A 13,779-nucleotide genomic window follows, 5' to 3' on the forward strand; every position below is an offset into this window, starting at 1 on the left:
AGAGCATCCACACAGAGAGGTGAAACATAGTACTTTGTTGTGTAACTGCATTCATGCTGACTAGGAAATATGAATTGCAGAAATGAGCAAACTGCAGAGTTCATGGAGCATTTTTTTATAAAGTGAGATCGTCTTCCTAACTTTGTATGTTTTTCCACTTGAATTACTGATCCCCTGACTAATCACGTGTGCTGTATCACCATGTAATCTCACCCTTATGTTATTTATGTACGATATTGTGTATCTCCACTTCTTGAATCTAGTTCAGGAGCAGTGGCACTGAGTGAAACATAAGCAGTGGAGTCCTGTTCTCGTTAGCAGAAGTTGTATCTGGCTACTGTTATGACCTTACTTATAAGAACATACGATTTACTCCACCAAGTTGGACCATCGTTACTTCCAGACCAATAGCCAGCTTCAAAGGATGGCAAGAAAACCATGTCTCAAAACCTGTGCAATCTTACAGTTCACCTTATGGAGCAAAAAAATCCTTTCTTCATCTCTGCAGTGAGCAGCTGGTATTTTCAAGACAGGAGTGTTATCTTTCCCTTTTATCTTTGTATGTCCTAATGGAACATGCACCCCTGACATTCTTGAGTTTCAGGCATGCATCTCCACACATTGCAGGCTGTGGAAGGGCTTCACTGACTGCCTGGTGCTGTGAGCAGACTTCCTGGCAGAGCAGCCACAGAGCACCAATGTGGCTCATTGGAGCTGGGCCATGGTGAACATCCAGGTTATTCTGAAATGAGTCTAGCTGAAGCCAGGTTCAACTCAAAACAGCTAAGAGGCGTTACAAACTTTAGTTCCAAAAGCCAAAAGCAAGCTGTTGCTGGTTTCTAGGAAGGTTGAACAGAAATGAAAAGTAACAGCTCACTTCTTTCTTCAGCAACCTTACATCCACTCCAGAGGTCTTGCTAGCCTTGTATCATCCAGCAGGCAAAAAGAGCAGCATGTTGCAGCCTTTCTGGTTGGTTTATGTATAACCTTACATCCTGGGGCTGTGCTCACAGGAGATAATCTGGCTGTGGAAACTCTTACTATTTTTTTATAGCCTGAGTCCACCTTGGGAGTTATTCCCATTCAAATCTGGCCCTTTTTTCCCTGAAACCAGTAGCCAGTCCCCCATGTTGGATATGCTGACTCCTTTGATCCTGACCTGATTGTGTTCTCACTTGCCCAAAGGATAAACTGAGGCAGTGAAAAACTGCACAAGCCCCTTCATGAGTCACTTACTCATGTTGAGGCACAGTATCCCTTTTCATTAAACCAGGCTATAGTCAAACATCAGAGGAGAGCTTTCCTGCAGGTAAATATCATAGTTGTCTTCTAATTGTGTGTTACCTGCTCACATAACAAATGAGTGCAAACTCCTCATTACAAGCTTTCATTTCAGATCAAGTACAAGAGTAACCAGACAGTTGGAGGCAATAATATGTTTGAAGGGGCCATAAGTAATAAATCATCCAAATTACTTTCAGTGAACAGATGAAATGACTGAAATACCTTCAGGGTTTGTAGAAGTTAGTCAGCGTGTGCATAGCTGTAACATCCCTTCTGGTTGTAATATCAACATTTCTGTACCTGCAGCTGGAGACTGTAAGCACAGCTTTTGCAAGTAGGGAGAAAAAGATTTGCATCATAGAAGCAGAGGAATCCATGAGTAGGACACTCTGCTTTGTCTCCTCACCAGTTTTCATACAGCATGTTATAATATTTGAAATCAGCCATGGATCAGAAGTTTCTGGGAAAGACAAACAGAGTGATAGACAAACTGTTCCTATAAATGTTTTCTTAGAGAAGACAAGCTAAAAATGACTGTGTTGTAATGAAAGAATGTCCTGAGTGGAATAAATATTCTTGATTGGTAGGTAAATGGTGTAATTTACTGAGAGCTGGAGGCTTGGTCCTGAAGATACTGTGTTTGGAAGAGACATATCATCTGGTGCTGGAATCAAAAGCCTCTGACTTGGTTACCTCTGACTTCAACTGGGAGGATTTTGAAAGGGGTGCAGCAGGTCTGGTAGCTGTGATTTTTAGGAAAAAGTCTTACATGTGAAGAAGTGTCTACTACTTCCTCATGCTACCTGGTGCTTTCCAGTTGAGCAGGCACCAGACATCTTGCCTTGCAGGGGTCAGGTGCAGCTGATGGGTAGCATGGTGTTTCTTTGAAAGGCAGAAGCTCCTATTTTCAGCTGAATTTGTGCTTGCCCACTTATCCTCTAATTCAGGAATGAAAAATGTTTCCTAGGGCATTGCCATGGAAAGACTGCCAGGCCCTGCTCTAGTCTACTCTTCATGCCAATGAAGTGTTTGCTGTCTAAGGCTTGTTGTCTGGTATTCAGTAGAAACTGGTTCTGAATGTCCAAAGCAGTGGGATTTCTTCTCCTAAAAAGTATTGCAATACAGAGACTACATTTCACCTTTTCAAACACCACTCCTATTTATCCCTTTATTGTACTAAAGAAATCCTTGATTAGCTTTATGATAATGCCATCTAAATAGATAGAGGGATACGAAGTGGGATTCATCTCACCTAATTTTCATCACTTGCAAGCTGGACATCTAGTTAAAGCTCATCATCCTCTATGTGACCTCTTTTGCTAATGGAAGGAGAGGAACCTCCCTGGGGTACTTGTCAACCTATGGATGGGGTGAATTGCCTGCCAGAGCCATGGCCACCATAGACTAGGCATGTAACTTTTATATATCTGAAGTTACTCACTGTTCTGGGGGGTTATTAGAAACCTTTTTAAGATGGCTTTGAATCCTCCTTTCCCCCTTCTTATTGCTGCTTGTGAAATGGATACCCTTGCTTGAGTCAGCATCTGTGACACCAACTGCGTCCACTCTTTGGCAAGATCCTATTTTAAGCTTTCCATCAGAGGCCACAGCTCTTTGTGTCATTGTCAAAACTCTTCAAAAGGTCCGGTGACATTGACAGTAGGTCTCTTAGAAGCCAAAGGTTCTGCAGTAACATAAATAGGATCAGCAGCACTAAGTGCAGGTGAAAGAAAAGCCAGCTGCACATCCTTTCTGTCTCCCTTGGCAACAGCATCCTGCCAACAAAAACTGCTGCCAAGTAAAGGCTGGAAAGGAAGGGATGTGCATTTGCAAAACTGGGGCTGGACAAGCTTTGTGTGAGGGAGGATCTGTCAGACCAAGGAACACTCATGGGCTTTTAATTATTATTTTTTTTTTCCCATGTGTTTTTAGACAAGGGAATGCACAGAGCCTCTGTCCTTCTGAAGAGTTTTCATCTGACATTCCAAACAACAATCTTTGTAATTTAGAGCCATATGTTTCCATCCATGACAACACACAGGGAAGAAATCTGTGGTGAGTTACTACTTACAGATGTGGCAAATCCTCCAGCAAAGGTTAAAGTACGTGTCATGGTTCTCTTGTTACACCAGCTGCAGCTTCCCGCTAAATCATTGTTTCAGCAGCAAGCTCTTAATCAGCCCTGAGTTCTAGAAACTGCTAAACAAGCTGATATTTGTAAGGCCTGTTGTTTTTTTTTTTTTTATAATGCACTAAATGTCTTAGTTTAGAAAATCCTTCAGACTCGAAACGCTAAGGGTGAAAAGTGAACTGCAAATGGCAGGGAGAAAAGGAGCATCAGCAGAAGAGCACAAAAATGAAAAGCAGATCTTAGATTATTATTTGTACACTGGCTTCCCATGTCCTCCATGAAATGACCATGGCTGTGAAAACAGAGTTTGTGTAACTTATGAGTAAAATATACTTGTGATACGACATACACTCCTGCTTGACCTTCCTGATAGCAACTTCAGTCCCCAAAAATCAGCACTGGGTTGCTGTCAGAGATCCTGTAGCTGCTAGTGCTGCCAAATACCAAATCTGGTGCCACAACTTCGTTCTTTGGCTGCGGCGTCAAAAAAACAGAAGTCTGCCTGCAATGTGCTTGTATCCAAGGCCTGAAAAAGGAGGGTCTTCTCACCTGGTATGATTAAAGGAAAGAAGGAAGTGGCTTTTCTCTCTAGCAAAATGTTAGGAATGTATTTTGGGAGAAGCCCATATAACATAACTGCTCGGGCTGTTGCAGCACCCCTGGATACAACAGGAACTCTGAAACAGAGAGTGACTCAGACTCCTGGGGCATTCCTGTACTGCTCTCAAGAAGCCCCCAACTTACTGCTCTCTTACCATTTCCCCGTGCCTTTTGAGAAGTTGGTGGTTGGCTGCACAGGGCAGTTTTTGTGTTCTTTAAGTGGTGTATTCTTCCAGACACCCAGCTGTGCCAGAGAGAAAAAGAGAAACAAAAAACCCCAAAGAAACAGAAGAAGGGAGGCAGGATTGTGGGTTTAGGAATCACAGGATCTGTGGACTTCTTTATGGTTACAAATAGAAATTGCTCTTGAATTTGCTTCACTGAGAGGTGAAGAAATAAAATAAGCAAAGGAAGGAGAACAAAGAGGATCACTATTTCATTCCCCATATTTTCCTCTGACAGGAATATTAATATCATTAGAGATAATTGAATGAAGTGGAAAGCCTGGTGGAGATATGTAAGCAGGAGGTAGATCTGTAAAATCCATCCACACACAAAAAGCTAAACACTGCACTGGAGGGAGGGCACTCTGCCTTGAAATAGGGTCTGAACAGCCTCACAAGGACGTGCAGCTGGGGTGCTTGTTGCTGTTTTGTTCCCAGAAAATGAGAACTGCCAGCAATCCTCAGGCATCTGAATAGACCCATGTCAGACAAACTGTATCTGGACTTAATGGGAAACCAAGCTGGAATACCAAGCAGCCCTTCGATCTGCTGGCAGAGAAGGGGACTGGCTCAGTAAGTAATCTTGCCTTGCAGTTGCAAAGGTACTCCATAAAGGAGCGAGCCCTCTTGCTGCACAGCTCTGCAAGACACGCCTGCCTGGGCTGTCTCTGTCCTCATTCCTCCAAATCAGTTCCAACAATAACAGCAACTCCTGCGTGCAGCTGCCTCGTTAGGGAGAAGATGTATTTTTCCTTTTTCTACTGAGGGATGAAGCTTCCAAATTGGTGTGATGTGAGCAGGTGAGGATGTCTGCTGACACGTCCAAATGATATTTTCAGGTAAGTGATTGCTTTGAACAAGCAGCTAGAGTCAGACTCTTTCTTTTTATTATGCTCCTCTCAGTAATTACTGCTGTCCTAGATTGTCGGTGAGCCTTTTCACAAGGTTCAATAGCTCAGATGTCTGTGTATATTTAGCTGACTAGGGGATCCGAAGCATTTCTAAAGCACCTATTCCCACAGTATCTGTGAGTCTCCAGTGCAGTGTGAGAAAGAACTGGGAGCTGCCTGCTCTGTAACTACACGACACTGTCCTATATATATCACCCATTGTTTAAAACATTGGAGGGCCATAAATGAGTCGTGATTTACCAACTCACTCTCTCGAAATCTGTAATGGAAGTGCATCTTAGAGGCAATAGTGGTGTTCTGCAGTGGTTTTGTGTTGGTAAAGGACTGGGACATTCTTGCCTCATGAAAACTGTAGTAATCGTTACTGTTGTTGCACAGGGAGAATCAGCAAGTGCTGCTTAATTTGTGTTTGTACACGTGATTTCTAGAGCTTCTGCTGATGTTGTTTTATATTATGCACATAGAGCTGTTACTCTGTGTGTCTCATTCTCTGCATGTTACCAAATAGCTGTGTTTTGAAGTTGAGGTTGAGCACCCTGTCTAATACATACAAGGGAAAACAGACAGTAACTTGTAAGTTAGCTTCTGGGGGTTCTGGCTTGACAACCACTGATAGACAGGCAGGGAAAATAAATTTTCTATGCAGAGTAACCCACTTTTTCTTCCCTCAGTTCTGCCACCAATCATGGAGATGAAATCTTCTTAACTCTTTGTTTGTGCAAAGGCTGCTTTATTGTGTGTGAAAATCATATTACTTTGACAGATTTCAAAGAAAATTACCATAACAACAATAACAATACATACTTTCTGCACAGTTTCTGACTATTAAAGCTTCATTTTTCTCCCGCTAACATTTTGGTTTCGCTGAGAGACACAGGAGAAGTTAATAGTGCCGTGAAGAAAGCTTTAATTACAACAATAGTATTTTTATTGCTTTGCAGTAGTATTTTTATTGCTTTGAACAGGTTTTGCATAAGCTTCTCTCACTATTAGTAAGTGGAGACTGTTGGAAGTATGGAGAGGCTTCAGCATCCCACACGGTGCCCACGTGCTCCCCAGCCCAGGGTCTGTAGATAACGTGTCCTTTGTAGGATGGCTGCCTTTTCTTCCCTTGCTCACAGCAGTCTGAAACAATGAGTCCAGCAGTAGGTCTCTGCACAAAAAAAGCTCTTCCTGATATGTCCTACAGCAAACATGTTTGCCAAGTACTGCTCAGAGTGCCTCTGTCTTGCTGCAAGGTCTGAGGGAGCAAAGGCCAGAAGGGGTCAAACGCCAGACTGAGCTTGTTGTGCACATTCATTTGCTGTAGAAAATGTGAATGCACAGCTCAAAAGTTTCCACTGGGTCTTTGGCAATTAGGACTTGGTCCAAAGCCCACTCAAGTCATTGGAAACATTTCCACAGGGTTTAAATCACAAGTTATGTAAGTTTGTGTTGTTTAAAGGAGGTACCCGGGGAGGCTGAATGCGTGAGCTGACTCTGCCATGTCACACAAAAAGGCTGTTCTTGAAGTGCCCATGAAAGGTCCTGTGCAGCACCAGGTGATATTGAGTCCTAAATGAAGCCTCTTAATGCTGTCCTCTGACAGCACACTGGCTCCTAACAGGGGCTCCTGAGGCCCTGAGATAAAACAGTTAAAGAGCATCAGCTGCTAGAGCCCAAATCACTTTGTTTATGTGGTTTGGAGGGAGGCAGTTCTCTCTCTTATGTGCAAATAAAATGGCCATGACGAAGTTCCCAAAGGGTAGGACTCCACAGATTTCATAGTCTGGGAAAGCAAAATATTCCTAACCCCCAACTTTTCTGAGATTCACTGAGGACATCAACCACAGCCTTTTAAAATGTTGCTGTAAAGAAACACCTTCATTTTCTTCACATACACAACTGTACACACCAATTCCAGACTCCTCATGTGAAACACTGCAGGGAGATCCTGTTGAGATTTGAACCATTGCACCATGTTGTCAGGAATGAGTTTTTATGGCTAAATGCACATTGACACCTTCTGTATACACTCTGCTGCCACTCTGCTTCATCCTTGAATGAATTAATTCTATACTTAATATTCCCTTCTTGGTGCACTATGCACCAAGACCACAGGGTGACACAGTTTGCACTACAGAGACATCAGGTCTATCAGTCTACTCATTAGGGTTGAATGGTTTTAATGCAGTCATAAAATTAGACTCCAGAAGTGGGAATTTGACACACAGCATTTAAAAGCCAAGCCAGTTTGATCCCTTCTGGGCAAGAGCCCCTGTACCTTAGAAATGGCTCCTTATGAAAAAACTTAATAGAGTGAACTCACCTTTGAAAATATAATTAATTATTACTATTTGATATAATGTGCCTACATCAGTCTATATTACCATTATGCCAGCAGATACTATGAATTGTCAGTCTTTACCCTAAAGAGCTCATGCTTTAAATGGGATCAGTCCTAAGAGTCTTAAGCTGCCAAAACTGAAGGATTTTGGCAAAGAGGTGCAGGACAGTGCTTTGAACTGACCAAGAGCATCTGCTGTGTACCATCTCACCTGGGATATCAAAACTTTGGCCATGACAACTTGATAGCAACCAGAAGGTCTCCTTTCAGTGCTAGTCTGACTGAGGGTAAGCTGAGGCACCAGGGGACAATTGGCATTGTAGCCATCATGGCCTTTATCTCAGCATGGGTGCATTTGTGAAGCAGAGACGGAGGTTGGGAAGGGAAGAAATTTGAAGGAGTTGGTTAAGTCCACTTCTGTGACAAATGCCTCCTGCACTTTAGTAGAGAAACTCAGAATATGATTTTCCTAGGCTTAAACCGAAGTTGCCAAACAGGGCAGTCTAATATCAGAGACCTCAATAAGAGTCCCAGTTTGTAAGACATTGCATATCCTCAAGTGATAGAAAAGTGGGAGCTCTGGGCATTCAGGCCACCACAAATCTAAACACAGCACGCTTAGGTGATGATGCAGAGCATCTGAGAATACCAGTTCCAGCTTCTGCTTTCCAGTTGGCTGTTGATCAAATATTAAGCAAATTAATTTTACTTAAAAGGGGCAGCAAAACCCATTGTGAAGTTCTTATTACCAGCTGGTTCTCCCTAAATATACAACACTGGCTATTTTTGCAACGATCTACTAAGATGAGTATTTTTTCAGTAGTAAGGGGCACAGATTAGCTCTGGTTGCCACTGAAGGAGTTACTTTGGTCCATTCAATCAGTGAAAAAAAGTCCTAAGCAGCTGTAGCTTATGGAGCCATGGTGGCTCTGCAGGGGCTGTTAAAGGGACTCTAGCAGATGAGCAAAACCTGATTTGCCACAGCCCGAGACAGCCAAATGTCATGGAGGTTGTTGTTCACTGTCAGATAAATTACTTCTGATTTAGTATTTCCTTTGAATAATTATTCATACTTTACAAGCCACCTAAAGGTACTAGCTAAATGTATGTGGCCTCCCATGCCTGGTGTGTGGTGACCTGCTACCACAACAGACTGTCCCAGAGAGATTGTAAATCTTTATAAGCAGCAAGCTACTGATTTATCAGTATTTTGTGAAGTGGAAATGGATATTTGGTAGGCTTTTAGCCAGAGATCAGGGTTTCTAACCCCAGGGCACAATATGCGGAAAAGCTGACAACTTCTTTATTCCTCAAGGAATATCCTTGAGGAAAACATTATCTCAACAGAGATGTTCTGTGCGTGAGGTGTGAGAGAAAGTAGTTACACAAAGAACATCAAAAAATTGTAGTAGGCATTACAATCATTATAATCTAGTCTCTCATAAGATCTGCCAGTGCACTTTATCTTCTGCACTCAGAACAGCAGGCCTAAACTTTCCTGAAACATTATCTCCACACACCAAATCCAAAATAAATCATCATCCTTTCCTCTTTGAATTTGTTCCGTGGCAGCAGCTTGTCTTGGCATGAAATATTAGCCATATGGACACTAGAATGTCTGCTTTGACCTTGACCTCAGAATAAGTGCTGCCAAAAACGTGCAGATAACTCCTGCCTTTCATTTCCAAGAGTGATGCTTCATGAGTAAAGTACGATCTGCTCTTCTGGTTGCATGTCAGTGTACAGAATCTGTTTTTCTCTTTGACTAGGTGTTCTGCTAAGACCAAATTGTCTGTGGCTGACTAGGAACTGGGAAGCAGTACCCAAGATGATGGTTTATTTGGCAGAAAGATTTATTTCAGAATTTTTTTTTATTTTTTAAAGAGCTTATTTTAGCATCAGGCAGTGGAAGGTGCATTGCTTGGAACTGACTCTCACCATGTTATCAAGTCAGTATTTTCATCTGGATATTTTGCGAAGTAACAGGAGGCTCCTGGGGGCAAGATGAGGTGAATTTTGTTTGCTGTAGAGCTCTGTGCTGTTCTGGTTCAGAAATGGTGGTCAAATAGGGATCAAATCAGAGCATTTAGCTGGGTTAGAGAAACAGGTACTACTTCTTTGGTGAACGATGCACAGGATTTGGAATAAACATGTTTATCTCTGGCCAACATGCAACAGAGCCCTAGGGCACAGTGGACACCTAATCAGAAATATTCTTTCAAGTCCCTGTCTTCCTTGTCTGCTGGTGCCCAGAACATATATTCCCAGGTAGGGTAGAACTAAATGGCATAACAACTCTCACAAAGAAAGCTGGTAAGCCTGGAGAGAGGAGGAAGGCAGAGAAGGGGGCAGGAAGATACTCCACAGTCTTGGCTGAAAGGTGCTCGTTACCCAGTTTAGAATCCTGCAGCTTTGATGAACTTGTCTCCCTGCTCTGTTAAGACTGTGACAACATCTTTCACCTTGACACCACTGGCTGAAATTCACACTAGCATGCTGCTAGTGGTGCCATCTGATGATGCTCAGTGGACTGTGCAAAATGGATTTATTCCATGTGCTTCCTAGTGGGCAGAGATCCACATTACACTCAACAGCTTCAACATATGGAAGTGGTGACATGTGATTGATGTGGTCCCTGCAGGTCATGCTAACTCAGGGTGTATTGGCCCTGCACCCCAGGGAGGTTTATGCTACTGCGGCTGCCCCTGTCCATTATCTGGACTAGGAATAAATGGAAGAATTGATGTTCCCAGCAGTGTGAATCTGGTACCTCATGAAGCAATGTGCACCACAGAGGGTGTTGGGAGGGAAACTTCACACAATACAGTCCCAGAGCACATGTCAGCACAGAACAGGTTGCAATCAAACATTTGTGCATGGGTGCAAAGGGCAGTTGTGTTAGATTGAGTCAGACCCCTAATAATCACATGGCATTTAAAAAGACTGTGATAGCTTTGTTTTCTTGTTCATTTTTAATATTTGGAGATTTTCCACATCTCAAGACTCCCAAATTTAAAGTGACTAGGTTTTTCAACGTTGCTAAGTAAAGGGCAGCATATATATCCCAGGAAGCCCTCTCATCAGACATCCCGTCTTGACCTAATTTTCAGCAAGGGCTAAGCAGCTGCTCTCTAAAAAAACAGATTGCTTAATGGCATCCAAGACTGGAGGGAGGCAAATTTATGATTTTGCAGCCAAAAGAATGAGTGGACTGAGGTCCTTCATAATGATGTAGATGTTCATCTGGAAGCCTCCTGGCCAAAAAAAAAAAAAGTCTTTTGTTTCTGCTCCTAAAGAGTAGGATATTTTGTAGCTGCCTGTGGCACTTTAAAGCGCTCTCCCAAGTCCATTCTGCAAGCTTCTCCCTGCCTTTGCTGCAGAGATTCCCTGCAGCCTTCCTGTTCCCACCTTCCTGCTCCCACATCCATGGGGCCAACACTTCCCCTGCAGATTTTCCTTTCTCTTCCTACTTTCCATGAGAAGCCAAGAAAGTTGAATGCTAACTTTTCTGTCCTGCAGAACACGGAAGGTCTTCCTTCCTGCCAGACACGCAAGCTGCGCCGTTCCTCATCCACTGGTCCCTCCCTGGTGTCTCACCCTCTCTCTGTGTTTATTTTTTTTCCTCCAGGTGTTCTACTGATCTTGGCACTGACAGAAGAGCTGTTTTTTTCTGTCCAGGCACTGTCTCCCACGGTCTCCTCCTCTCAGGGCTTCCCGATGGACACTCCCACTGTCACAGCCATGGGAACAACACCTCGCCACAAAGACGGCCACGCGGCAGAGCCCCTTCCCACGTCCACTCACGCCGTCCCCCATCCCAGCAGCCTGCCGGAGAGAGCCCGTTCCACCGGGCAGAAGCAAGTGAGCAGCCCCCACCCTGGTGAACAGGAAACGTATCATTTATACAACCAGAGCGCTTTGTACACGGGACAGACTCGCCCCAAGGGCAAAATATTCCAGGTTTTCAAAGGCAACTTCTCGGAGTCCTCAGAGCCTTACCTAAAGACAACCCTGCACTCTCCCTTCCCTGCACTGAGGAGCCCTTTCACAGACCACCCGTTTCAGTCCCAAACCACAGCGTCCAGTGATCCCAATGGCATGGGGCTGGCAAGAACTACACACTCAGACCCTTCTCCCCGCCAGGGCACCTCAGGGAGCCTTAGGGAAGCAGAGCGAGGGGATGGGGCCGAGCTAGTAGTGCAGGAGGCAGATTTTGCCACCACAACTGCTGGACCATCAACTGATCCTGAAGCAGTGTCGGTGCCTTTTAAACCCACCCACTACGGTGTTTGGGATATGCTGAGCAAAAACAACTCTTGGGTGACCTTGAATCTCAGTACAAATGTCCCCCTGTTTGCTGGTCCTGGATCTGCAACAGCAGCAGCGGGTCACTCGGTTCAGACCAGTTTTGACATCAGCATCTCCTCCCCAGCAGCTGGAGAGCCCAAGGGACCCGCTCCAGCACAGCATGGTGAGGTGACTAACACGACCTTGCTGGGCAATGCTCTCTCCACAGCACCCACCACAAGGTTGTCCAGTTCCATTTCCACAGCTGGCTCCACTGCCACTGGGAACTTCCTAAATAGACTGGTTCCTGCTGGGACCTGGAAACCTGGAGTGCAAGGAAATATCTCCCATGTCACTGAGGGGGACAAACCCCAGCACAGAGCAACCATCTGTCTCAGCAAGATGGACATTGCCTGGATCATTCTGGCCATCAGCGTACCTATATCCTCATGTTGTAAGTTAATTGCTGCTTTATTTTGCTTTCCTTTTCTCTTTCCTTAAAATTCAGATTTTAGCCCATGGTTCAAGGACCAGGTGGAGACCTTGAGATGGATGAGAAGCAATCACTAATGCATTCACTTACCGAAGTGCTTAGCTCCAAAATGCAGGGCTTCCATGTCTATACTCAAAGCGTGCTTGCTCCTTTGCTATTAGAAATCACTTAGTATTTTTAGGCCCTCCATTTGAGGGTGTAACTCATGGCTGAACAACTCTAGAAGGCAAAGCAGCTTTACTTCAAAATGTTTAAACTGGTGACCAAAAATTGTGCAAGTCTTTAATCTAGGAACTGCTATATTCTGCCCTGGAATTGGGTTAAAAATCCCACTGCTAACTCAAAAGATGAATGATAGTTGTAATCACTAATACCTTAGGAAACACCAGTTTTCCAGCACAACAAAATACTCCACTGCAGACAGTTAATAAACTATCAGGTTTTAAAGTCTGATAACCAAAGTGCTTGTTTCCTCCCAACTTTGCAGCTGCCAAGGGAGCAGGAAGAGTTTGAAATTCTGGCCCTCAGACGCCAGGAGATAGCCACCTGCAGGCAGTCTGGGTTTCCAGAGCTGGCTGATGTTCTCATCATTTGACTCAATTACAAAAAACAACACATGATTGAATTGTGAGAAAGCTTGTGAGTTGAGTCCAGGGTGTCCCCTGCTTAGCAGGGTTATAACTGCAAGGTAGGACAAGATACCCTCTGGGGTTTCACACTACAGAGCCAAGAGGGAACCACTGAATGCATTGTGGGGTGTGATGGTGCTGATCTGGTTAGAGTGGAGTAAACATAAAAATTTCCCAGCCTTTGATGCCTGAGGAAGCATAAGAGGATAGCAGCCAACAATATTGAGTATTAATCCTATTAGGTGAGCTGATTGAGCCAGCTTTGCACACAGCTTACTCCTGCCAAAAGGACAGTGCTGCTCTCTCCAGCCCTCTCTGAGCTGCAGCCACCTGATCCTGCTCCTCTCCCTCTTCCTGGGCCTGACCTGAGACTGCCCCAAGCCACTCCGAGATTGCTAAAATGGCCACAAAATTTTCACTTTGCTCTTTGGTACTTTCTGTCCACCCACTGAGCTCAATCAGCCCTCCCACTGTGTCAGATGAGCGTGCAACCTGGAGCGGATGAGGCTGCAGGAACGCACACCTGGAGAGGCAGCAGCACTGATCCTTTTGGCAGCTGCAAATTACAGGATTTGCTCAGCATATCTCTTAGATGGTACCTCTGGGACCATTGGTTCTCCTATTGCCAAGGTGGTTAAAACCACGAGTGAGAGCAAGACCTCAACATAAAAGATGGACAATCAAAACAAAGTGAAAGCACAGCAGAAGGGTGCATACAGACTTCTGCAAAAGATGGGGAGGAGAAACTGTGATCCAGCAAGCACAGCGTGATGAGAAGCAGCAGTATCTGATAATTTGATGAACAGTGCCTTCCTTGTCTATCAATCGGTAGAAAGAAAGGATCAAATAAATTCTTAAAATCATTATGTTTTGTATTCAGAAGGAAAGATGATC

At 44.2% G+C, this 13,779-nt stretch overlaps 1 protein-coding gene across 4 annotated transcripts in view; it reads left to right on the forward strand.

Moving 5' to 3' along the window:
* TMEM108 (transmembrane protein 108) overlaps positions 1 to 13,779 on the forward strand; it is a 257,116-nt gene that overhangs the window by 234,738 nt on the left and 8,599 nt on the right. For 3 of the 4 annotated variants that reach the window (XM_051610744.1, XM_051610742.1, XM_051610741.1), the window contains one exon: positions 11,105 to 12,217. In XM_051610744.1, the coding sequence (XP_051466704.1) occupies positions 11,105 to 12,217 (1,113 nt within the window). Of the gene's footprint in view, positions 1 to 4,853; positions 5,079 to 11,104; positions 12,218 to 13,779 lie in introns of those variants that run through there. The other variant, XM_051610743.1, reaches the window with a different exon arrangement.

The sequence above is a fragment of the Apus apus genome, chromosome 2 (assembly GCF_020740795.1).
Source record: "Apus apus isolate bApuApu2 chromosome 2, bApuApu2.pri.cur, whole genome shotgun sequence".
Classification (NCBI taxonomy): Eukaryota; Metazoa; Chordata; class Aves; order Apodiformes; family Apodidae; genus Apus; species Apus apus.